The 27,361-nt window shown below is 35.9% G+C and overlaps 1 protein-coding gene across 5 annotated transcripts in view; it reads right to left on the bottom strand.

Moving 5' to 3' along the window:
* Positions 1 to 23,847, bottom strand: part of LOC149537253 (serine/threonine-protein kinase BSK1-like) — a 131,419-nt gene extending 107,572 nt beyond the window's left edge. Inside the window, exons 1-2 of one of the 5 annotated variants that reach the window (XM_089807565.1) lie at positions 20,558 to 20,758; positions 20,315 to 20,434 (exon numbers count right to left, since the gene is read on the bottom strand). Coding sequence is in view for 1 of the 5 variants with exons in the window: in XM_089807564.1 (XP_089663690.1) it covers positions 22,581 to 22,718 (138 nt within the window). In the remaining 4 variants the exon portion in view is untranslated. The other 4 variants (XM_089807568.1, XM_089807567.1, XM_089807564.1 and 1 more) reach the window with 4 other exon arrangements.
* Between the last annotated feature and the right edge of the window lie 3,514 nt (positions 23,848 to 27,361).

The following is a 27,361-nucleotide window of genomic DNA, read 5'->3' as shown; positions in this document are numbered from 1 at the left end:
CAATCAATTGAGATTCAACAGCAATGGAAATAATTTAACTTATAATGATTTTCAGAAGCCTATTATTGTGGGGTTTGGGTTTCTCAAATGACCATCTTCTAAAGAGTTTGTACAATATTGGATTACTCATCTAACTAAAGGACATCAAAGGACTGCTGTTGCCCTTGTTCAATCTAGCTACATTATGAGCAGAGTGTGCTGCCACCCTTGGAACCTTAGAACTGATATGATGGATAGTTTTTTTAATAATATGGTTGAGTTTAACAAACCTTGTAAGTTCAAGACATGAGTATGTGTAGAGGCGACCTACCAATGTAATTGAGACCCTAGTATCATCATGAACATCTGATCTTGCTTGTGGGTAAGCAGATTCAAGGAGGGGAGACTGTGATGTTCCCATCCAATCCAAACAAGAAAACAATGTTTCATAGATATACATATGACAGCTTACTGCAAAGTGCAATATGCGATGATCCATATTAAAAATGGAAATAGTGATCATAGGCAGCAATCACAATTGAGAGAAGCACTCTGTGTAACGTAGTGAAATAGCATAGAATAATAGCAAAGATCAGCAACCAAATGAAGACAAAAATCATTCTTATTTGTAAAATTGGCAATATTACACATACAGTGTTGTGTATTCAATAATGCAGCAATATGCAATAATAGTATTAGAGTGAATGTCCATAATACATCAATCTGTTTTAGATTTTTTTTAAAGGAATAAAATGGTTAATAGTTAGTGTCCAGTAAAAGGGTGCAATTTGTTAACAGCGGCAATTAACAAGAAGACAAGCTTATTAATGAAAATTAGTGATTTCCCAATAGGTGTGACTTCATCTTACATGAAAGGGCTGCGACTCTATTGCATCATGTTTATTAACAAACAAACATTAAGAAAAACATCAATTCATGCCTAGGGGTCCAATTTGTTCATTTGGAGTTAAGTTCATGAACAGTGATGACACTTAAGATAATTGCTTCCCTTGGAAGAGGCATGTCTTTTAAGGAAATGAATATTTTGGAAAGCATAAAGGAAGATGGAGTGGGGCGAGAGAAATATTTTGGGAGCCTTTGTGAATGTATGACTTGTCAACAAGACAAGTCAAAGAATACTTTCCAAGAAAGCTTATTGTTGTCATTATCCATCCCTGAGTAGAAGTCGGAAAGCATATCCATGGATTTCATTGTTGGCCTTCCTAGAGTGCATGGTAGAGATGGCATCTAGGTAGTAATTGACAAATTGACCAAACATGCACATTTCTTTGCCATATCATCTAGGAACAAGGTACCTCACATTGCAAAGTTGTTCTTCATAGAGGTGTGTTGACTCCATGGGCTACCAAATAACATTGTAAATTATCAAGATAACAGGTTTCTCAATGTCTTCCACCAAGAGCTATTTAGGATGGCTGGCATAGAGCTGACCCTAAGCAGTAATTACCATACACAAACAATTGGTCAAACGAAGATTGTTAACAAATGGGTGGAAGGGTATTTACCCAATTATGTTGTGGGGTAGTAGAAGGCCTAGATTAGGTTGTTGCATTCAATTGAGCAATGCTGTAATACCACCTATCATTGGTTGATTGGGATGACTCATTTTTGAGCTTATATGGATATGATGCTACATCTACATAGAATTGGAATTTGGAGACAACATAACTCCCAAGGCCAAGGATTGGATTAAGGAGAGTCGGGACATCCTTAAGTCACTTAAGAATAATCTTCAAAGTGCATAGAATCAATAGAAGTTTTTTTGTGGATTAACACAAAGCTAATTTTATTTTTGAGATGGACGATTCAGTCTTCTTGTGCCTAATCCCTGTAGACAGTGTTGTTGAGAAGATAAAACCTCATCTTTAGAGTTGCCTAAAAAATTCACACAGTGTTCTAGATCGTTATCTCAAAAAAGCACTTGGGCTTCATAGCACTTTATCACTTGAACTTTCACCACTAAATAAGGGCATATTGCTTTTGATTCCTTATGGTATTATGATGTCAGAACGAGGAAATTTGCAAGCTAGTGCTCCACGATGGTAGCAAGTACTTTATAACTAAGTGAAAACAAACTTGAAGGTTGATAGATTCTAGTAACATCAAGTTTTTTTCAACCATTACTAACAAATCTTTATAGTTGAAGATCCATCTATTGAGTAGGAACAAACCCTTCAGCAATTTTTGATTGTGGTCCCTTCTTAGATCTCCAAATCTTATCACGTTGTTCATGATTAACAAGAAATTTTAAAAATTCTTATTCACAAATTTATAACATGCATATTTATCACTCTTTATGTTGGGCCAGTTCCAAGGGTTCTTTAAGACTTTATTTGGGCTGCTTCTACACATGAAAAGGAATTTCATAGAGATGTCTAGGATTTTTGTTGTCTCCCTTGTGAGCCTACCAGCGTGCATTTAATGGAAACTCATCAGCAAGTATGATATTTGTGTACTAAGTGGATTATTAGAGCTCATAAAGGAGATGAAACTGAATTATATCACTTTATGTGGTTTCTCATAAAGACAAACTCGAAAAGGGCTTGGAATTCAATCTATCCTTGTTGAAATGTCATCTTTTTGAAATTGGAATTAATGATAAGCAATAATAATAAAATTAAGTTATAAGAGAATAAATGTCCCTCAAACATGAGATACAAAAGGAATAGCAAAAAATCATTTGAAAGGAGATGTGGGAGGAGGAAACAAGAATGGAACATAGGAATTATGGAGGGATTAAAGGGAGCATAGGAGCGGGAAGAAAATAAGTAATTATTTCAAAGGGCAAAGGGTTGTATTATGAAATGTCGTCTATCTCAAAGAGCGAAAATGATGAAGGATTGTGTCCCTTTCAGAAAGTGTTAACTGTGAAAGGGTGTAACTATTGCAAAGGAAAGACATGATGAAGAGATGTGACTCATCCTCGCACTAGATGATATAAAGAAGATAAAGTTTTATTTGAGGATGAAATCCAAGGGAAAATGATTTGGGGAATAACAATTTTTTTTTCCAAAGGCAACAATGAATTGTGGTGTCTCAATCCTCATAAAAGGTGGAGACATTTCACCAATACAGTAAACAAGAGAATTTATTCCAAGTGTTCAAGGATCACTAATAAATCCATCAAAAGAAATCCTTCATTTATCCATCAATCATTAATCCATCATGAAATCAAGCAAACTATCATCAAATCCACATAAATCATCCCTTCAACTTGGAATCAAGAAATCAAGCATCTTTCTATCAAATTGGCGTTCATTCAATCATCTTTGCCAATATATCAAACAACACTCCTTACATTATCACTGGTCAATCATCTTATCAGCAATCACTTAATCATCACTCACCAATACCTCAAATTATACAATCAAAGGAATTCACTCAATCAATCAAACATTCATACAAATATCAATCAATCGGCATAAATCAAATGACCAAGTATAATTTGAATAGAACTCAGAAAATAGTACAACAATCTAAAATATTAAAGAAAGTGATTGGTATGCAATATTATAGTATTAACTATAAAAACAATCATGTAAGGGCTAGTAAGGAGACCCGGTTGGGTGGGCAAAGATGGATTCCCTATCTAAGTAGGCCACCCCATGTTGGATGGACAAGAACTCTTGACACTTGTGGAACAAGGGGTGTTATAAAATGCCCTTGGGCTTAGCTACAGTAAATGTTCTACAAACCCTATAATGGTCGGTTGTTGGAAGTAAAACTAAAGACTGGAAACAATCATGTATGGCTTAGAACTGAGACATGATTGGCAGGACGAAGACGAGTTCTCTGTCTACATAGGCCACCCATGTTGTGTGGGCAAGAGTGTTTAGCAAAGCATGGTAAGTTGTCATTGATAACAACTAATATTCTTTTTCATGGTCATTTTTTGAGTTGAAAAGGATTTACTGGAAGTTTTACACTTGCAAAAAAAATTAGTCTACTGGAAGCAGTGTTCAGGCAGTCAGAAAGACCAATTAAATATGAGCAGATTTAGTTACAGCATGAGATTGTGGGGCATGGTGGTACACATGATTACGTCTAATACGATCATTGCAAGGTTTGAAGTGGTTGCATTATGGAGATATTCATTTCTGAGTATTGGGCTGACAGTTCTGTGAAGAACAGGGCGGTTGACAATGATTTACCGGTATGATGTATTGGTTGGAGAATTAATTTCCATAAATGATATATTTTGGTTGAGCCAACATCAGAGTTATTTACTCTTGATTGGCTATCATCGCTTTATTGTTTTGGTCAAAGATTCTACACATTTCATTCTAGAAGCCGAAAGGAATTATGTTTTTGGTTAGGAGATCATATATTGGATCAAGTTTTAATTGCATAGGAGATATGTGATATATGGTTAACAATTATGTTGCATGGATGCAAATTGTATAGTCACAGATTGTGTTTGATGCACAGACTACCAAAGGTTCATCAGAACTATTCTCAAGGGGAAACGAAAATTCTACTAAACAAATTGCTCTTTATCTACTGTGTGAGGCTTGCATGAGAATCTGTCTCACTACAGCACACAAATATAATGGTGGCAGTTCAATATGAGGATAACAATTGTTAGCCGACTGGATGGTTCCGACAGTATTTTGCATTCTATGGTCGACGGTCCGGCGGTGTTTCTGTAGCCGACGGTCTGGCGATGTTCCTGTAGCCGATGGTCCGGCGGTAAATGGTTTGTAATGGATAGAATAATTGTGGCCGACGGACTCCTTCGAGAAGGTTCGGCAGTAGTTTTTATATCCCGTCTGGGATCATTGTAAATCATTCACTTATTATTGCGAATATTATGCTACTGTTTTGCTGTTACTTTCTGTGTGCGTTCATTTACTTTACCTGTACGGTAAACATTTGGCGTCGTTGCCTTATGAATCTGGAAGGTGGGAGGAATGAAGATTAATGCCAAATCAGCTTAACAAGGATCGAAATAAGGCGAAGGGAAAAGATGGAATTCGTATTGCGCAAGAGAATTTAATTCTAGCACAGCAAACCGAACGCCGACGAAGATTTCAGAGGATCGCCGACAGAAACCGAAGTGCGGAAGAATTGTTGGAGGAGACTCGTCAGCGGGTGGAATTGGTGGAAGAAGCACGGGAGGAGTTCTTGAATTTGTGTTCGCCGAGGGAAGAAAATTCAGACGGGAGAGCATCAACTCGCACGGCTCGCAGTGCCGATGGAGCAGCACGAGCGTGGAGTGACCTCTTCGTCCAGGATAGACTTCCGCACGAAACAATTTCGGAGGATCCTCCGTCTTCACCAAGGGTTGCAGCTGTCGACACCTCCGGTGTGGGAGTGCAGATTGCCGGTGTGGGAGTGCCGACTGCCGGTGTGGGAGTTCAGCCTGCCGGTGTGGGAGTGCCGACCACTATAGGAGTGCAGACCTCCAGAGTTATGGCAGGACCCAAAGAAAAATTACCAAAATTTGAAGGCGATGGTACAGTCGACCCCCTCCGACATTGTAAGACATGTGAGACGATCTGGCGGGCAAATGGAATCACAGATGACGATGAATGGGCCAGGCAATTTCCGGCAACCCTACAGGGTGTCGCGATTGATTGGTTTTCGGATATGGATCCGCAGAAGCTGGATACATGGGATAACATTAAAAAGGAGTTTTTGGCAGAATTTAAACTTTTGCGGGATGATAATGAAATTGTAGCAGAAATTTTCAATACCAAGCAGGGGAAGCACGAAACTGTTCGTGTATACGCTAGAAGATTGAATGACTTAATAAACAAAATGGAAAGCAAGCCAGCGGACGGATTGCAGAAAAGGTGGTTTGTGGACGGCCTACGCTCAAAACTGCGAAGGAAAATGAAAATTGTGCCACCGTCATCATATGCCGATGCTTATAACAGAGCACTGGACCTTGAAAGTGCGCAGAAGACAAAGAAGAAGAAAACTAGCTCCTCTGATTCTGATGACGACGAGCCTGTCGGAGATGATAGCAGCGATGACGAAGGTAGTAGCAAAAAGGTTCGTGCCTTACAGAAGGATATGGTTCGAATGATGAAGGAGTTTAAAAACATGCAGAAGGAGCCAAAAGGTAGTGAACTGTGGTGCACAGAATGTAAGACCGACGGTCATACTAAGGGATCGTGCCCGAAGAACCAATTCTGTGACATCTGTCAGATCATGGGCCATTCGACAAAGGACTATCCTTTTAACATGAAGACAAGAGGATCTCCGCCGGTGCTTCTTACGCAGCAGGCTTCCCCGTCGGGCAATAACGGAAATGCAAACATTGATGGTGCCACATCCGAAGGGTATAGGAATAATAGCAGAGGGCAAAATAACAACAATGCAAATAATAACAATAATAATGGAGGCCGAAGTTGAACCCAATATGATGCAAACGGACGGCCGATCGTTCAATGTCGAGCGTGTAATTTGTGGGGTCATTTTGCGCGAGATTGTACAGTGGCAAACACACCGAAATTATTATGCAGATGGTGCGGACTCGACGATCACGAAGATTCCAAGTGTCCAAAGGCTGGAGTAAATTTGATCACTGTCGGCATGGATGTAGAGGAGGTTCTGGCAATTACACGGAGGCAAGCGGAGGAAAAGAGAAAAGTGGGGGAAGTGCAGGCGGACATTGCAAAGGCATCGTCGGTGGAAACATCTCAGTTGAAGGACATCACCGGCACCTTGGCAAAGAACTTCGCAGAACAAAGCATTGTACGGAAGATCTTACAAACGGAGATACCGGTCAAGATAAGTGACCTCCTTCTCACAATGCCTCAGTTACGGACGGCTATTTTGAATCATACACCGTTTTCAAAAGCACCGGAGGACACAGGAAGGAATAGTAGGGAAGTAATGACAACAGACCCAATGTTGCTGGCACTCACCTCCGGACGGCATCCGGCGGTCGTTGAGATGGGGATTTTGGGAAATGTTTTGACAGAGACAATTGTTGACGGAGGGTCCGGCGTGAATGTCGTACCGGAGGATACTTGGAAGAAGTTGGGAAAACCGACGTTGTGGCCACCTGCATTTCAGTTGCTCACGGCAGACCAACATGGAATCAAACTGTTGGGAATTCTGAAAGCGCAACCGGTAACAATTGGTACGCAACCATTTTTATTGGATTTTGTAGTCATTCCATTAAAAAGAAAAGGCTATGATGCTATTCTGGGACGGGATTGGTTGGTGCAAGCAAAAGTAAAACATGATTGGAAATGCAATACCCTATCAATGGAGCGTGGAGGCAAAAGATTCATAATTGACCTGCACACGCAAATGGTTGGCGAGGAGGCAGCATTGTCAGATTCTGACAGTGAAGGCGAGAGTGATGATGAAGGAAAGAGGAGAATGGAACCGGATGAAGGAGTATTGAGACTTGACGGAGGATCGAATGACGACGACTTGGATTCGGTGAATGGCCTTTACCATTGGCAGATAGAAGACTACGAACTCTTTCCGAGTTGCAATATGTTAACGGTCAATGAAGATGAGAAAAAGGAGAAAAACGAATGTCTAGAGGAATGCAGGGAAGCGGAAGAAGGAAAAGCTGCCATGGCTGAAGCTGAGGGGAAGAACATACAGTCTGAACACAGAAAAACGAAAGATCCCACTGTCCGGTACATGGTGAAGGGACCGCACGGAAAGAAAAGGTTACACCGCAGCATAAAATTAGTGGAAGGGCACCGACAGCAAAGAAATAATCTAGTTGCGCGACGACCGCAGGCACAGTGGGCGACGGGGGTGACACAGAACAAACGTAAGCCGTACGACGGTCAAAATGAAATCAAAGTGGAAAAGTTTAAGGGCAGATGGGGTGGACCATATCAGATTCGGAAGGTCGGCGACAATGGAGCGATCAGATTATCAACTTTGGACAGGCAGAAAGTACCTCCGGCAGTCAACAGATCCAAATTTAAAATATATGGGGCCGGGAAGACTCCGTCGCTGTCACAAGATGGCCAGCTGACTCCGTCGTCGTTGCAGAATGGCGACACCGGGAGACAAAACGGAGGTACCTTTGTTATTTGATTTCTTTTAGGGAAGAAAAAAAAAAAAAAAAATCAAAAAAAAAATTTGAAAAAAAGAAAAAAGAAAAAAAAAAAAAAAAAAAAAATTGAAAAAAAAAAAAAAAGGAGCCGCGGAAAGGCCCCACGGGCAAGTCAGACCCCGCGGGCAACATCCGCCGGAGGCCCCGCGGGAAGCACCTGCCGGAGGCCCCGCGGGCAAGTTAGACCCCACGGGCAACACCTGCCGGAGGTCCCGCGGGCAACAATTGTCTACGGCCGAAAGAAAGGCCCCGCGGGCGTTGAAGTTGGAGGCCCCGTGGGCAACAGCTGTCCGCGACCAGTGAAGTTGAAAGTTCCGCGGGTCCACGGGCAAGAGACCCCCACGGAGTGTGAAGCCTCGGGCATAATAATTGCTTCGACGGAGAACGAAGGGTTCGGCAGGAAAAGTAAACGAAGGTTCCAGCAGGAAAAGTAAGAGCCCCCGCGGAACTATTGTGACCACCGCATCGGATCCTCGCCCAGTTAGCCGCCGGCGAAAGATTGGGCCACGGGTAGAAAAAGAAAGTCCGCCAGGAAGAACAGGAAGGCCGCGGGCGACACCAGAAGGCCGCAGGTAGGACGCGGGCACCAGTCAGAGGTTCAGTACCTACAGGAAATAATTAAAAGAAAAAAAAAAAAAACGTCGACAAAATCAAGTTGTTCAGAATGAGTGACAGATGATGCCAAAGGGAAGAGGATGCATCCGTGGTTGCCAGAAAGAGTGAAGAATCGGCAGATAATGACAGAAATGGTGTGATCCGTGCATTTTTGTGTGGGTTGCGAAGTGTTAATTTGGTCTTGGCGGCGAGGGGCGCTGCCCCTCGACCCCGCCAGGGGCGTTGCCCCCTGGACCCCCAGTCGTGGCGGATATCAGTCGTGGGAGTCTGACCAGTTGAGAAGAGTTGATTGCTGCAGGCATGGACTTTCTGTGTACCAAAGGTAGTAGGAGCAGGTGTTGGTTGTGAGGCTGTCTTGGTGGATGCGTAGAGAGCTCGGGAGGAGCTGATCATCCAGTTGGAGGCAGTGCAACGACACTTGGCTTAGGGCACTGAGGAATTGAAAACAGAGAAAACAACACAGGTGGCTATCAAGGTCATCTTGAGGAGACAGTATTGTGTTAGCAGAGGCTACAGATGTAACGGGATGAATGTGGAAGTGATGTGGCAGAAGCAGATTTCTCTTGTTGTAGTCACTCTATTAATGTATTTTGTTTATTAATTTGTCTTAGATATTTTTGTCAGTCGTCAGGAGACGACTTTTCTTTTTGGGGGGGATGGTGTTAGCCGACTGGATGGTTCCGACAGTATTTTGCATTCTGTAGTCGACGGTCCGGCGGTGTTTCTGTAGCCGACGGTCCGGCGATGTTCCTGTAGCCGATGGTCCGGCGGTAAATGGTTTGTAACGGATAGAATAATTGTGGCCAACGGACTCCTTCGAGAAGGTTCGGCAGTAGTATTTATATCCCGTCTGGGATCATTGTAAATCATTCACTTACTATTGCGAATATTATGCTACTGTTTTGCTGTTACTTTCTGTGTGCGTTCATTTACTTTACCTGTACGGTAAACAACAATGTTGATGAAGTAAAAAGTTTATACAATTGTTTCAATTTAGGTCTTTACATTAGCTATCATATTTAATTGCACTTCATAATTGAGTAAACATCTAATCAAGCATTATAGACATCGCTTCATATAGTGTGCTAATCAATTATATCAATATGTATTGATATTATTTCTCACAATGCAAAAATATTCACACATAAGTATACCCCTATTTCAATTTTTGGTATGGTGTTATCTATATTCAGAACTTGAGGATTGTATGAGGTTTGCCGAAGAAATGAATTAAAAAATGTCTATATACAAAGTGATGAGCACATGCTTATACTAAAGGTGTGGTAAATCAGTATAAGGCAATCTTTTACTCTTCCAAATTGATAATCACAATAATCATCAATCATGCAACATCAGCAACTAAGAGCACAAGATTTATGTGGAAATGCTTTCCTGTGAGAACCATGGCAAAATATTGTTAATACAGACTCCTCTTACAAACATTGTAGGCACCAACCTATTGGAGACAGCAGTCCATACAAAACTTTGTAGAAACTAACTCACTGGATACACCAATCCCCACCATTGAGCACCAACCCAGCAAGAGAGGCCAATCTCTTCTATTGAGAGGCACCGACTGGTATCACAAGAGAATCATACACTTTGCCAGTAGTTGCCCAACGTGGGAACTTCAACGTGGGTACTGAACGAAATTGGATTCCTCTGAGTGCGCTGAGAGTTCTCTAGAACTACTTGAGATGGTGTTGTTTCTAGAATTGCCATAAAATTAGTAAACTAGCATGGTTAAGATTACAACATTTCGAAAGCTGTCAGTCATCCAACAGGGGAAATGGCTACTATTTCTGCATGTTGCGACTGGATAGGGGCATGTGTAAGGATTTACCTACAGCAGAGAGGTAATTCTGACTTGTTTTCAGGAGCGGAGGCTAAATATAGCTTATGGCGTGAGAATTAGTTAGGAAAAGAATTATTATCATATGAGCAGATTCTTCTTCGTAGCACAGGAGGAGGAGTTTTTCTAAGCATGGGAAATGTCATATTAGTGCTAATAGTATTTGCGTTACCTTCCGCCCTTGTGTGGATTTGGGTGACATCTTTGTGCTTCCATTTTCTCATTCTGGTTAAGTGATGTAGCCCTTCTGATAGCGACATAGGATCTTTATCTTATGCAATATCAACAAGACTTAAGTAAGTTAGTCAGGGGACTCAAGAAGATGATGACCTTCCGGCACGTCAATTGCATCATGGAAGCCGTCGTACATTTCTTCAGATGCACCATTGCTCGTGCAAGTCATAATGCCCAGGTGCTGTACACAATGCTGAGGGATTTGTTGTGAAATAATTTCAATTTTACTACTCCTATTTAGTTTTGTTCTCATAGAACACTTGATCTTTGTGAACTAATCAGTATATTTAAATAGATGATATGTGGATTTTTAAAAAATAGTCATCTTGTATTTGTATGCTCTGTATGAAAATCCATTCCTACTATATGCCAAAACATCCCCTCACCCCGTACAAACTTAGTCCATCGTACACTCTACATGGCTGTATTGTACGGGTCCCATCGTACGTCAACACTCCCCACACAGTAAGGTCTTCCTTACTCTAACTCTGTACGCCCTCTTAGCAATCCCTTACATCGACTCTATTTCATAGTCATTGCTCTATATAGTTTTATAAATCAATTTTATGTATTGATATTCTTTTCCTCAATGCAGAAAAAACATGTACGTAAATATATTGTTGTTTCAATTTTTGATATGGTGTTAGGTATATTTGAAACATGGGATCGCATTGCATGAGGTTGCACATAAGGAGTGAATACAAAACAGTTATCTGTATACAAAGAGATGATCTTATTATATTTGTCCCCGATTCTTTATTTTTAGTAACATAAAGTGAAATTTGGTTCATAATATTAATACACTGAACAGTGAAACTCTAACCATACAATGTGGATGCAATTTGTTCCATCATGATTCAGGTTCAAGAGGAACCCTACCATGTACAGTTTGGAACTTGGTGACTATGTTAGAATTTTTTTGATACATTTTGGAGGCCAAGAAAATTTGGAAGTCCTGTAATTTTTTTTAGGATCTGAGAAGTCTGGACTGAATCAGACAAATCTAGCTTGTTCAAAATGTCTAAATTTGAGCTATATCTGGAAGGATGTGACAAAACTTCTTTGGACATACGTTCATCTTTAGTATGACTTAAAGTAAAGACATTTGAAACTTTCTATCAATTGCCATGTCATACATCCAATCAGAATTCCATGAAAAAAGGGAAGCTTGTGAAAAAAACTTGAATTGCATAATCTATTTGCATAACAAATCCCAATTTGTATTGAAAAGCAAACAGCATGTATATTTCAAATGGTACTAGTAGCAAAACACATACATAAATGGGCCTGAATTCATAAAGATGTAGAGAGTTGTGAACATGGAGGTGGGATATAAGTAGGTGTTTTCCAACATACGCGGAATAATGGGCTTCAATTGGAGCCAATTATGACAGTCAACCTTGCATTTTCTATCAGTAAAATCAATCAGTTGATTTCTTTGGAGAAGTAAGAGCCATAAAGCAGTTCTTAGGCATCAAAAGTTGGAAAGCTGGAGAGAGATTGAATATTTGTGGCATCTGTGAGTTGCCAGATATAGACATGCAAGAGTTTCATAAACACTAGGCTTGCTTTGTCTAAGAAGTAGCAATTTTATGAATATTGAAAGTAGCCCTTCTGATAGCGACATAGGATCTTTATCTTATGCAATATCAACAAGACTTAAGTAAGATAGTCAGGGGACTCAAGAAGATGATGACCTTCCGGCACGTCTTTGTCAAATTCAGATCAGTATAATATTTAAAACCTATTTATATATAATCAGATCAGTATAATATTTAAAACTCTTTGTCAAATTCAGATCAGTATAATATTTAAAACCTATTTATATATAATCAGATCAACCCTTGTCATATCAGCATTTATCTTGCATTAGTTTGTTCAGAACAATCTTCATAAACAACATTCCTACCAAAGTTACATCAGATATTGCAGTTGTTTGTTCAATCCATTTTTCAGATCGATATCTACTATATAAGCGGTTATCTTGCACAGAGCATTTGGATATAAGGATAATATAATCAATATTTGTTGATCAAGGACAATTTCTATAATATAGCAATTATACAATCATTGATTTGAGAACTATAGCAGAATTATTTTTTACATCAAGATAGCAGACAATTGCATTGATCAATCTTTCCTTGTCAAATTCATTAGAAAGGGATTTTGATACTATACAAATTAGCAAGTCACATTACATAAACTCATTTGTGGCAAATTAAAGAGTTGTGTGTATGTTATAGATAGAAAGAAGTCTGTTGCAATTTGCATCATAAGAATTTGTCCAGATCCTAAGAAATCATATAAGGGACATTACAATGGTATTAGAGCAAGCTATATCGCCAACTTCTGAAGGTTATGAATCATAAAGAAACTAAGTGCTATTACAGAAAGTAATCCACCAAACTACGGAAAATAAGATAACATTCAAGTCCTCCTCAAAGAAGAGCAAACAAGAAGAAACTGGTATGGGGGGACATGGAAAAATTAACAACTGCATGAATCAAACAGTGGCAGAGCAAAGAATCAATCAAGAAAGAATGGCTTGACTGTTGGACTTACTAACAAAATCCATGTTAAGCAACAACAATAATAACAACTGTAATGGCAACAAAGGAGGCCATGAAGGAAATGGAGATCAATCCAACAGTAATCATACTCCAACTAGACATATGCATTCAACAAATTCGATACTGATGATACTAACATTCCCACCTGAGTGGAACATGAAGAAAGCAATGAACCCACATTGGTAGATCTACAAGATCAATTTCAACAGGATTGGATAGATAAGGATTACAACACGATATGCCTATAAGGATGAAGCACTTGCCCAAAGAGCATAGAGATCATTATTTTGACATATGGAGTAAAATTGGAAAGCATGAACGCTTGAATGTACAAGAGAGCAATGATTATGATTCAAATATTGCATCAAGAGTTTCACACACGCACAGACTCATCTAACCAATAATCAGTCATTTAAGGCCTTGAAGGTCGTTGTACCAAGGGGAGATAGCGTAAAGAGTTTGACAATTGCAAGTCACGAAACCTTGGAAAAAGATAAATCAATAGATAATCATCAAGCATTACAAGAAGCAGTTGATTCTTCACATGTTTCTTCTATCAAAATAAATTGAGTACATACATTCATGAAGATTATCAGATTGCTGTTACTCCATCTTAAGGATCATGTATTGAGGATAACTAATGATTTTATAAGCCAAAATGGCATTCATAATTACCCTTTTCAGCTTCATAAGTACATGGCATCCACTAACAAGTTGGTGGCTGTGGATGAGAAGAGTATCATTTCTAATGATAGTGAATAAGAAGTCATTGTGTGTCCAATTTGCCACCTTGAGGAAGATAAATAATGAAATGTCACAGAAAGATGAGATAACAAACATAGTAAGCAAAGATAGATCAACAGCTAGATGTCATGAGATGCCAGATCAACATAAGCAAGAAATGGATAAGTTGATAGATGCTCATGAAACCTTACAGATAGAAAATCAAGGTGTAGTAACTGGACACTTCAAAAAAAAAAAGAGGTCAAAGAAGGAAATGATGAGATTAAGGGATCAAAAATATAGCGAAGCACCATGACTCAAACTATTGTCTGCAGAAATCAGATAGTAAAATTTGGAAAAAAGATAGGTTTGGAAACAAGGATAACTTTCAGCTTGTTAATAATCCCGTGTTTGAGGTTGAAGCTAATGTGACCTGTGATAATCTGTTTCTCAAATCAAATAAAGAAGCTATTATGGAGTCATATGATAAGGTTCAAAACGAACATAAAACTTTGGACCTTAGCACATTTCGTATCAAAGAACTGTGGATACAAGCTTGGAGTAGTGAGACAAACAATAGTGATGGTATTACGAATCACTCTTCAATCAAACTACGAAAGATTGCAATTCAGATCAGGTTAATGAAGAAGAATCATTCCATAGCTCAAAGACCATATGTTGAACACTTGAGTTCAACGGAAAGGAGAAGTAACACTTCCAGTTTATGTCCTACATAAAATAGTTATTACTGCAATTGTTTTCCCATAATGATAAAATCAATTCAAGGCCAAATGGCTTGAACCATTGCCAACTTTATGGAAGCTAATTACAAGAGGTTCTACAAGTACCATTCAGATTTTCATCTCCAGAAATCACGTTATAACATCATGATGGTTGCCATAGATTGGACAACTTGGAATCCTGGAATCAATTGAGATTCAACAGCTATGGAAATAATTTAACTCAATCAATTGAGATTCAACAGCTATGGAAATAGTTTAACTTATAATGATTTTCAAAAGCCTATTATTGTGGGGTTTGGGTTTCTCAAATGACCATCTTCTAAAGAGTTTGTGCAATATTGGATTACTCATCTTACTAAAGGACATCAAAGGACCACTGTTGCCCTTGTTCAACCTAGCTACATTATGAGAAGAGTGTGCTGCCACCCTTGGAACCTTAGAACTGATATGATGGATAGTTTTTTTAATAATATGGTTAAGTTTAACAAACCTTGTAAGTTCAAGACATGAGTATGTGTAGAGGCGACCTACCAATGTAATTGAGACCCTAGTATCATCATGAACATCTGATCTTGCTTGTGGGTAAGCAGATTCAAGGAGGGAAAACTGTGATGTTCCCATCCAATCCAAACAAGAAAACAATGTTTCATATATATACATATGACAGCTTACTGCAAAGTGCAATATGCGACGATCCATATTAAAAATGGAAATAGTGATCATAGGCAGCAATCACAATTGAGAGAAGCACTCTGTGTAACGTAGTGAAATAACATAGAATAATAGCAAAGATCAGCAACCAAATGAAGACAAAAATCATTCTTATTTGTAAAATTGGCAATATTACACATACAGTGTTGTGTATTCAATAATGCAGCAATATACAATAATAGTATTAGAGTGAATGTCCATAATACATCGATCTGTTTTAGATTTTTTTTCGAGGAATAAAATGGTAAATAGTTAGTGTCCAGTAAAAGGGTGCAATTTGTTAACAGTGGCAATTAACAAGAAGACAAGCTTATTAATGAAAATTAGTGATTTCCCAATAGGTGTGACTTCATCTTACATGAAAGGGCTGCGACTCTATTGCATCATGTTTTTTAACAAACAAACATTTAGAAAAGCATCAATTCATGCATAGGGGTCCAATTTGTTCATTTGGAGTTAAGTTCATGAACAGTGATGACCCTTAAGATAATTGCTTCCCTTGGAAGAGGCATGTCTTTTAAGGAAATGAATATTTTGGAAAGCATAAAGGAAGATGGAGTGGGGCGAGAGAAATATTTTTGGAGCCTTTGTGAATGTATGACTTGTCAACAAGACAAGTCAAAGAATACTTTCCAAGAAAGCTTATTGTCGTCATTATCCATCCCTAAATAGAAGTCGGAAAGCATATCCATGGATTTCATTGTTGGCCTTCCTAGAGTGCATGGTAGAGATGGCATCTAGGTAGTAATTGACAAATTGACCAAACATGCACATTTCTTTGCCATATCATCTAGGAACAAGGTACCTCACATTGCAAAGTTGTTCTTCATAGAGGTGTGTTGACCCCATGGGCTACCAAATAACATTGTAAATTATCAAGATAACAGGTTTCTCAATGTCTTCCACCAAGAGCTATTTAGGATGGCTGGCATAGAGCTGACCCTAAGCAGTAATTACCATACACAAACAGTTGGTCAAACGAAGATTGCTAACAAATGGGTGGAAGGGTATTTACCCAATTATGTTGTGGGGTAGTAGAAGGCCTAGATTAGGTTGTTGCATTCGATTGAGCAATGCTGTAATACCACCTATCATTGGTTGATTGGGATGACTCATTTTTGAGCTTGTATGGATATGATGCTACATCTACATAGAATTGGAATTTGGAGACAACATAACTCCCAAGGCCAAGGATTGGATTAAGGAGAGTCGGGACATCCTTAAGTCACTTAAGAATAATCTTCAAAGTGCACAGAATCAATAGAAGTTTTTTTGTGGATTAACACAAAGCTAATTTTATTTTTGAGGTGGACGATTCAGTCTTCTTGTGCCTAATCCCTATAGACAGTGTTGTTGAGAAGATAAAACCTCATCTTTAGAGTTGCCTAAAAAAATTCACACAGTGTTCTAGATCGTTATCTCAAAAAAGCACTTGGGCTTCATAGCACTTTATCACTTGAACTTTCACCACTAAATAAGGGCATATTGCTTTTGATTCCTTATGGTATTATGATGTCAGACGAGGAAATTTGCAAGCTAGTGCTCCAAGATGGTAGCAAGTACTTTATAACTAAGCGAAAACAAACTTGAAGGTTGATAGATTCTAGTAACATCAAGTTTTTGTCAACCATTACTAACAAATCTTTATAGTTGAAGATCCATCTATTGAGTAGGAACAAACCCTTCAGCAATTTTTGATTGTGGTCCCTGCTTAGATCTCCAAATCTTATCATGTTGTTCATGATTAACAAGAAATTTTAAAAATTCTTATTAACAAATTTATAACATGCATATTTATCACTCTTTATGTTGGGCCAGTTCCAAGGGTTCTTTAAGACTTTATTTGGGCTGCTTCTACACATGAAAAGGAATTTCATAGAGATGTCTAGGATTTTTGTTGTCTCCCTTGTGAGCCTACCAGCGTGCATTTAATGGAAACTCATCAGCATGGGTTAGATTTGTGTACTAAGTGGATTATTAGAGCTCATAAAGGAGATGAAACTGAATTATATCATTTTATGTAGTTTCTCATAAAGACAAACTTGAAAAGGGCTTGGAATTCAATCTATCCTCGTTGAAATGTCATCTTTTTGAAATTGGAATTAATAATAAGCAATAATAATAAAATTAAATTATAAAAGAATAAATGTCCCTCAAACATGAGATACAAAAGGAATAGCAAAAAATCATTTGAAAGGAGATGTGGGAGGAGGAAACAAGAATGGAGCATAGGAATTATGGAGGGATTAAAGGGAGCATAGGAGGGGGAAGAAAATAAGTAATTATTTCAAAGGGCAAAGGGTTGTATTATGAAAGGTCGTCTATCTCAAAGAGCGAAAATGATGAAGGATTGTGTCCCTTTTAGAAAGTGTTAACTGTGAAAGGTTGTAGCTATTGCAAAGGGAAGACATGATGAAGAGATGTGACTTATCCTCACACTAGATGATATAAAGAAGATAAAGTTTTATTTGAGGATGAAATCCAAGGTAAAATGATTTGGGGAATAACATTTTTTTTTTCCAAAGGCAACAATGAAAAGTGGTGTCTCAATCCTTATAAAAGGTGGAGACATTTCACCAATACAGTAAACAAGAGAATTTATTCCAAGTGTTCAAGGATCACTAATAAATCCATCAAAAGAAATCCTTCATTTATCCATCAATCATTAATCCATCATGAAATCAAGAAAACTATCATCAAATCCACATCAATCATCCCTTCATCTTGGAATCAAGAAATCAAGCATCTTTCTATCAAATTGGCATTCATTCAATCATCTTTGCCAATATATTAAACAACACTCCTTACATTATCACTGGTCAATCATCTTATCAGCAATCACTTAATCATCACTCACCAATACCTCAAATTATACAATCAAAGGAATTCACTCAATCAATCAAACATTCATACAAATATCAACCAATCGGCATAAATCAAATGACCAAGTATAATTTGAATAGAACTCAGAAAATAGTACAACAATCTAAAATATTAAAGAAAGTGATTGGTATGCAATATTATAGTATTAACTATAAAAACAATCATGTAAGGGCTAGTAAGGAGACCCGGTTGGGTGGGCAAAGATGGATTCCCTATCTAAGTAGGCCACCCCATGTTGGATGGACAAGAACTCCTGCCACTTGTGGAACAAGGGGTGTTATAAAATGCCCTTAAATCAAATGACCAAGTATAATTTGAATAGAACTCAGAAAATAGTACAACAATCTAAAATATTAAAGAAAGTGATTGGTATGCAATATTATAGTATTAACTATAAAAACAATCATGTAAGGGCTAGTAAGGAGACCCGGTTGGGTGGGCAAAGATGGATTCCCTATCTAAGTAGGCCACCCCATGTTGGATGGACAAGAACTCCTGCCACTTGTGGAACAAGGGGTGTTATAAAATGCCCTTGGGCTTAGCTACAGTAAATGTTCTACAAACCCTATAATGGTCGGTTGTTGGAAGTAAAACTAAAGACTGGAAACAATCATGTATGGCTTAGAACTGAGACATGATTGGCAGGACAAAGACGAGTTCTCTGTCTACATAGGCTACCCATGTTGTGTGGGCAAGAGTGTTTAGCAAAGCATGGTAAGTTGTCATTGATAACAACTAATATTCTTTTTCATGGTCATTTTGGAGTTGAGAGGATTTACTGGAAGTTTTACACTTGCAAAAAAAATTAGTCTACTGGAAGCAGTGTTCAGGCAGTCAGAAAGACCAATTAAATATGAGCAGATTTAGTTACAGCATGAGATTGTGGGGCATGGTGGTACACATGATTACGTCTAGTACGATCATCGCAAGGTTTGAAGTGGTTGCATTATGGAGATATTCATTTCTGAGTATTGGGCTGACAGTTCTGTGAAGAACAGGGCGGTTGGCAATGATTTACCGGTATGATGTATTGGTTGGAGAATTAATTTCCATAAATGATATATTTTGGTTGAGCCAACATCAGAGTTATTTACTCTTGATTGGCTATCATCGCTTTATTGTTTTGGTCAAAGATTCTACACATTTCATTCTAGAAGCCGAAAGGAATTATGTTTTTGGTTAGGAGATCATATATTGGATCAAGTTTTAATTGCATAGGAGATATGTGATATATGGTTAACAATTATGTTGCATGGATGCAAATTGTATAGTCACAGATTGTGTTTGATGTGCAGACTACCAAAGCTTCATCAGAACTATTCTCAAGGGGAAACGAAAATTCTACTAAACAAATTGCTCTTTATCTACTGTGTGAGGCTTGCATGAGAATCCGTCCCACTACAGCACACAAATATAATGGTGGCAGTTCAATATGAGGATAACAATGTTGATGAAACAAAAAGTTTATAAAATTGTTTCAATTTAGGCCTTTACATTAGCTATCATATTTAATTGCACTTCATAATTGAGTAAACATGTAATCAAGCATTATAGACATCGCTTCATATAGTGTGCTAATCAATTATATCAATATGTATTGATATTATTTCTCACAATGCAAAAATATTCACACATAAGTATATCCCTATTTCAAATTTTGGTATGGTGTTAGCTATATTCAGAACTTGAGGATTGTATGAGGTTTGCTTAAGAAATGAATTAAAAAATGTCTATATACAAAGTGATGAGCACATGCTTATACTAAAGGTGTGGTAAATCAGTATAAGGCAATCTTTTACTCTTCCAAATTGATAATCACAATAATCATCAATCATGCAACATCAGCAACTAAGAACACAAGATTTATGTGGAAATGCTTTCCTGAGAAAACCATGGCAAAATATTGTTAATAAAGACTCCTCTTACAAACATTGTACGCACCAACCTATTGAAGACAGCAGTCCATACAAAACTTTGTAGAAACTAACTCACTGGATACACCAATCCCCACCATTGAGCACCAACCCAGCAAGAGAGGCCAATCTCTTCTATTGAGAGGCACCAACTGGTAACACAAGAGAATCATACTCATCATGAAAAGAAATCTCCTTCAACTCTACCTCAAATCTCCTATAAATCACCTTTAAAATCAGAATTAAATCACTTGAAAGATCTGCTATAAATGTACCTTTTATCTCCTTGAAAGGTCTGCTATAAATCTGCTCAAATCTCCTTGAAAGTTCTGCTAGAAATCTGCCTTCAACTTCTTTAAAAAGTTTGCCACATATATACCTTAAATCACTTGAAAGGTCTCCTATAAATTTGCTCATAATCTATTGTAATTCTGCTCATAATTCTGATGCAATTTTGCTTATATATCTGATGTAATTCCGAGGAGAAAACTAAATAAATAAGTGAGTAAAATTTAAAAACACACCTTCCACTATCTTGAATGGAAATAATGATCTTAGATTGCTTGAAAATTTGAAACAACTTATTTCCATCTCTAGATCACTACAGCAGCTCTTTTATACACTCAACTATGCTCTTTTGCCTATGGTAGGTTTCTAACTTATAAATACTACAGTTCAAAAAATTAAACTTGAACGCTTCTAAATTGCCTCAATGGACATTTACATGTGATAAGTTAGGATACCCAAAGTCTCTAGAAACCAATTAGGAAAGTAAGTAGAAGAGTTCTCGGTCTTTTTCAGCCATTGTTGTCACATGACAAAACTAACACCTATATTTCAAAACCAACCCAATTATTCAAAATCGCCTACTTTCAATATTCATAAAATTGCTACTTCTTAGACAAAGCAAGCCTAGTGTTTATGAAACTCTTGCATGTCTATATCTGGCAACTCACAGAGGCCACAAATATTCAATCTCTCTCCAGCTTTCCAACTTTTGATACCTAAGAACTGCTTCATGGCTCTTACTTCTCCAAAGAAATCAACTGATTGATTTTACTGATAAAAAATGCAAGGTTGACTGTCATAATTGGCTCCAATTGAAGCCCATTATTCCGCATATGTTGGAAAGCACCTACTTATATCCCACTTCCATGTTCACAACTCTCTACATCTTTCTGAATTCAGGCCCATTTATGTATGTGTTTTGCTACTAGTACCATTTGAAATATACATGCTGTTTGCTTTTCAATACAAATTGGGATTTGTTATGCAGATAAATTATGCAATTCAAGTTTTTTTCACAAGCTTCTCTTTTTTCATGAAATTCTGATTGGATGTATGACATGGCAATTGATAGAAAGTTTCAAATGTCTTTACTTTAAGTCATACTAAAGATGAACGTATGTCCAAAGAAGTTTTGTCACATCCTGCCAGATATAGCTCAAATTTAGACATTTTGAACAAGCTAGATTTGTCTGATTCAGTCCAGACTTCTCAGATCCTAAAAAAAATTACAGGACTTCCAAATTTTCTTGGCCTCCAGAATGTATCAAAAAAATTCTAACATAGTCACCAAGTTCCAAACTGTAAATGGTAGGGTTCCTCCTGAACCTGAATCGTGATGGAACAAATTGCATCCACATTGTATGGTTAGAGTTTCACTGTTCAGTGTATTAATATTATGAACCAAATTTCACTTTATGTTACTAAAAATAAAGAATCGGGGACAAATATAATAAGATCATCTCTTTGTATACAGATAACTGTTTTGTATTCACTCCTTATGTGCAACCTCATGCAATGCGACCCCATGTTTCAAATATACCTAACACCATATCAAAAATTGAAACAGCAGTATATTTACGTACATGTTTTTTTTGCATTGAGGAAAAGAATATCAACACATAAAATTGATTTATAAAACTATATAGAGCGATGACTATGAAATAGAGTCGATGTAAGGGATTGCTAAGAGGGCGTACAGAGTTAGAGTAAGGAAGACCTTACTGTGTGGGGGAGTGTTGACGTACGATGGGACCCGTACAATACAGCCATGTAGAGTGTACGATGGACTAAGTTTGTACGAGGTGAGGGGATGTTTTGGCATATAGTAGGAATGGATTTTCGTACAGAGCATACAAATACAAGATGACTATTTTTTAAAAATCCACATATCATCTATTTAAATATACTGATTAGTTCACAAAGATCAAGTGTTCTATGAGAACAAAACTAAATAGGAGTAGTAAAATTGAAATTATTTCACAACAAATCCCTCAGCATTGTGTACAGCACCTGAGCATTATGACTTGCACGAGCAATGGTGCATCTGAAGAAATGTACGACGGCTTCCATGATGCAATTGACGTGCCGGAAGGTCATCATCTTCTTGAGTCCCCTGACTATCTTACTTAAGTCTTGTTGATATTGCATAAGATAAAGATCCTATGTCGCTATCAGAAGGGCTACATCACTTAACTCGAATAAGAAAATGGAAGCACAAAGATGTCACCCAAATCCACACAAGGGTGGAAAGTAACGCGAATACTATTAGCACTAAGATGACATTTCCCATGCTTAGAAAAACTCCTCCTCCTGTGCTACGAACAAGAATCCGCTCATATGATAATAATTCTTTTCTTAAATAATTCTCACGCTATAAGCTATATTTAGCCTCCGCTCCTGAAAACGAGTCAGAATTACCTCTCTGCTGTAAGTAAATCCTTACACATGCCCCTGTCCAGTCGCAACATGCAGAAATCTGCTCCACACACAATGTTGATACTTCCCAAACTAATCGTCACCGAACAGCTAAACAGAGGCTCGATCCCGAGAGCTCCGCGCGACCGAAATTTTTTCCCTCCGCTAAACCCTAGAACCTTTCCCCTTGCAGAAATCTGCTCCAGGCGAGGTTTATTTTCCGGGAAGTCGCCGAAATAGCGGAGTCGCTGCTAAATTTAGCCCTCGAAACCCCGCCTCGTCCGCAATTAGAAACATCAAAAAATAGCCTTTCTCTGAGGCAAATCAACGTTCATTGGTTCTTTAGCGGCAAATTAGCCGACTGGGTTGAGGAACAGTGGCGGAATCTTTGCTATAATCATGTAATTTAATGATGATTCCTTTGCTATAATCCATTGCATGGAATCTTCTGGTGAGGTGTGGCACGCGTTTGAGGTGTAGTTATGTTGTATTTTTGAATGATTTTGTGAAGATACTTGTTATGAGTAATGACAACACAGATATGTCAAAACAGAGAGAGACTTGTTTATACTTCCATGTTTGCCCGAAACATTTACTAATTCTTTTGAATTAAAATCTGAATTGGAATGGTTTTTTAAGTGTCTGTTTATGACTAATTCTTTTGAATTAAAATCTGATTTCGAATGGTTTTTTCAGTGTCTATTTATTTGCATGAGACGTATCACTGATATGCAAGAATCGGTTGGAAAGAATAGGAGTGTAGATATAATACTTTGCAGGTGTTCTTGACATAGAGTTCTGATTTTTATTTATGTTATTTGCTGCACCAATTACAGAAAATGCGACACCAAATCGCTTCTCAACTATGCATTATCGGGTGCATTCGTTGTGCCCATGTATTTAGATTATTTGACTGTTTCAGCATTAAATTTTATTGTTGATTAATTAAATTAAAAAAACATACTTTTTGTTTTCTTTTTACATTAAATGGTTAGTAATAAGTATGGAAAACTAAAATAGTTATTACGAGAAATTCATTCTTCCTTTCTTATTGATTAAACATATTTAGTTTCTTTTATATTTATTTATTCTTTAATTCTTAATTTTTTTGAATTCAATTGTGGTTAAATTAATAATAATAATAATAATTTAAATTAGACTAATAATTTTCAATGTTCCATCTTATTTTTTACTTTGTAAGATGATCTTATAAATTTTCATCTAAAAATTTAAAATTTAGTTTTAAAAAAATTATATTATTTTATATTAAGCATAATTTTATTTTATTTTAATTTAATTTATTAAAGAATTTAACTATATTTTGCTCCACTTTTGTAATAATATTTACTTTCCAATATTTATTAATATAAAAAATATTGTTTGTATAATATATCAACTACTTTTAAAGTACATATTATTTAAATATTTCAATATTGATAAATTAAACAATTATTTTTGCTTTTTTATTTAAATGTTCTTTAAATTAATAAATTTTCTATGTATTTTTCAAGCTTCTTATCCCTAATTCACAAATGGAGATGGAAGTTTATTATTTTTCCTCCTATTAAAATGGAGACGATAAATATTGAAAATGGATATAGAAGTGGACATATGCTTATTTTAATACTTAATGAATTGAAATGTACAAAAAAAAAATTAAATATAAGATTTTAAATATAGAAATTTTCACCCTCAAATTATAGGTCCCAAACTACTACCCAAATTGATTTGAGGCTATGTGAAGCTATACCCACATCTATGGTGCTACATCTATAGAAAATGGTAATATTTGACATTCTAATATTATATTATTCTTGTTTCATTCTATAGATTGACATTTGTTGTATTTAAAAAGGTTTTCACACACAATAACAAAAAAGAACAAGGCAATTTCAAGTATGTCAAGTAACATTTTCAACACTTTTATAATTGAAATTAGTTCTCAATTTTACACCATTTAATCATATGCACTTCCTCTTATCAATTTGCATCATTTTCCTTTTACTCACGCTAGCCATGCATCTGACTCAAACTATGTTTGTATTTACATACAAAAGAATGTATTTAGACAATTGTACAACTCAAACCAACTCTTGAATTAGGATGTTGTGCATTAAATAGAACATTAAAGTTGTACAATTTTTGAACATCCAAAGAGGTTACTCGCGTGTAAATGACTAAATTATATATAACAACTAAATTGTAATCTAGAAATCCTTCTTTTAATATTACATCTCTTTTATTTTGATTTTAAGACAAAAAGACCTATTGGCGTACCCCTTGCACCTCTTTGGTGCAAGTGCTAGTATAATAAAGTTTAACTGTCTATGTCAATGGACGATATTATGGAATCCCACGGCATTAGCCGCCCCTTCAAATCTTTCGTTAATTGTTGTGCCTTTGACGACTGGACTGCTTTGTTAACACCACACCGACATTGTCATACGGATTCGTGGTATCTTTTCTTCTCTTTGAAGTCATATCTGTGCCATCATATGAACTTTTTTATAGGATTAATGAAGTTATGAAGCTTTGACAAATGATAATACAAGTCTTTATATATGAGAAGTGTTTTTTTTCATTTAAGGAATCTCTTCTTCTTTTCTTCAACTATTTTGAAACTTTTTTAACAGACATAACCTTCAAATCAAATCTTAATTTGATAAAACATTGGGTGGGAAGTTAAATAGAAAGTTTCTTTATTAATCTTGAGTCAATTTTCAACTATTTGGAATTTTCCTTTAAAAACATATCTTTTGGAATAAATCTTGATTTAATGAAAGATTGAGCGTGAAATTAAATAGAAAGTTTCTTTATTGATCTTGAGTTAATGAAATTGAAATTGGAAAATTGTGATTAGAAAATTTCAATAAAATGTTTAGATATTGATGCATTCAGGTTCTATTATTGTAAAAAGAAATACTTTTAATTTTAATAGATACCATAAGATAACTTTATTGAAATAAGTTAAATGAAAGTTTTAGTTAATAAATTATATTAAAATTTAGCATGAATTTTTGTAAAGAAATATAATAATACAATAAAAAAATTCAACGTTTTGGATCACAATTAAATCTAGAACCAAAAAACATTTATCAAATTCAAATCACAAGTTATCTATACATAGAAATCTCGTATATTTAAATTTAAAAAGTGTCACATAATGAGTGTAATTTTTGTTATAATTAATTATATTTATATTAATGGAAAGGAAATAGGGGCCTCTATACTAGAACACCTATGTGCCATGCAAGTGAGGTTGATGACAACTCAGTTGAATGCTAATATAATTTACTTTTATATTATTCTTAATAATTGTGTTAAAATATTTTATATTTCAAATTTTATTTTATTTTAATTATTTTTTAAGAAAATCAATTAAAGACATTTTTATTTTAAATTAAAATTTAGTTAAAAATCAAATATTTCAATAAAATATAATAATAAATTTATTTTTTTCATTAATTCACAAATTATTAAAAAGTTGGAGATTGCAAAGTTTCCAAATGTCATAAGTGTATTTTGAAATTCTAAAAAGTTCTAAAATAGTAACACACAAATAATAGTTCTTATTATTTTTTAAAGGTTAATAATTTAAAAAATCTTAAATTTATTTTTTTCCAAAAGCTTCACTTAATTATTTTTCAAGATACTAAATTACAAATAATAAAATTTTAAATAATTTATTTCAAATTAAATTTATTTGTATTATTTTTTGAGTTCTAAAAAATATATTTAACAAATTACAAATTATAAACTTTAATCACTTCTATACATGAATAAATTTAAAATATATGTACTTATATTTTTATTTTTATTACTTGGTCCAGTAATTTTCAAAATATAAGTAATAGTTTTCTTAAAATTTATGAACTTAATTATTTCACAATAGACAGGGACTCCTCTAAAAATTTAGTAAGTGAAGTAATATTTTTTTAAAATTATATGACTGAATTAATATTTAGATATATTTTCTATTTATAATTACTTATTTCAAATGCTTTATATTTATTTCAAATTAAACAATATAATAGTTATTTTTTCAAAATATATTAAAAATGTAATTTTTACATGTTATATTTAATTTTTAAACAATATTTTTTTAATATTTGAATTTATTTTCTTCTCGACGCCAAAATCTTTTTCTCCATGCAAACAAAACAACATTTCTTCTAATTTTCTACCCTCCCTAACAACATCATATCTTCTATTTGTAATTTTCATCTTAATTATTGATATGAAGTAAAGTCCTAAAATATTATATAGTAAATATTAAATATTTTAAATTTCTTAATCTTAAAAATTTTGAATGTTTATATCTTTATTTTATTTTAAAACTATTTTTTATTTACTTTATTTTCTATATTAATTTTTCT

Source organism: Cupressus sempervirens, chromosome 10, assembly GCF_028749045.1.
Source record: "Cupressus sempervirens isolate cs-2001-9-10 chromosome 10, ASM2874904v1, whole genome shotgun sequence".
Classification (NCBI taxonomy): domain Eukaryota; kingdom Viridiplantae; phylum Streptophyta; class Pinopsida; order Cupressales; family Cupressaceae; genus Cupressus; species Cupressus sempervirens.
Note: the sequence above shows the minus strand (reverse complement) of the source record. Positions and strands in the feature narration are given on the sequence as shown.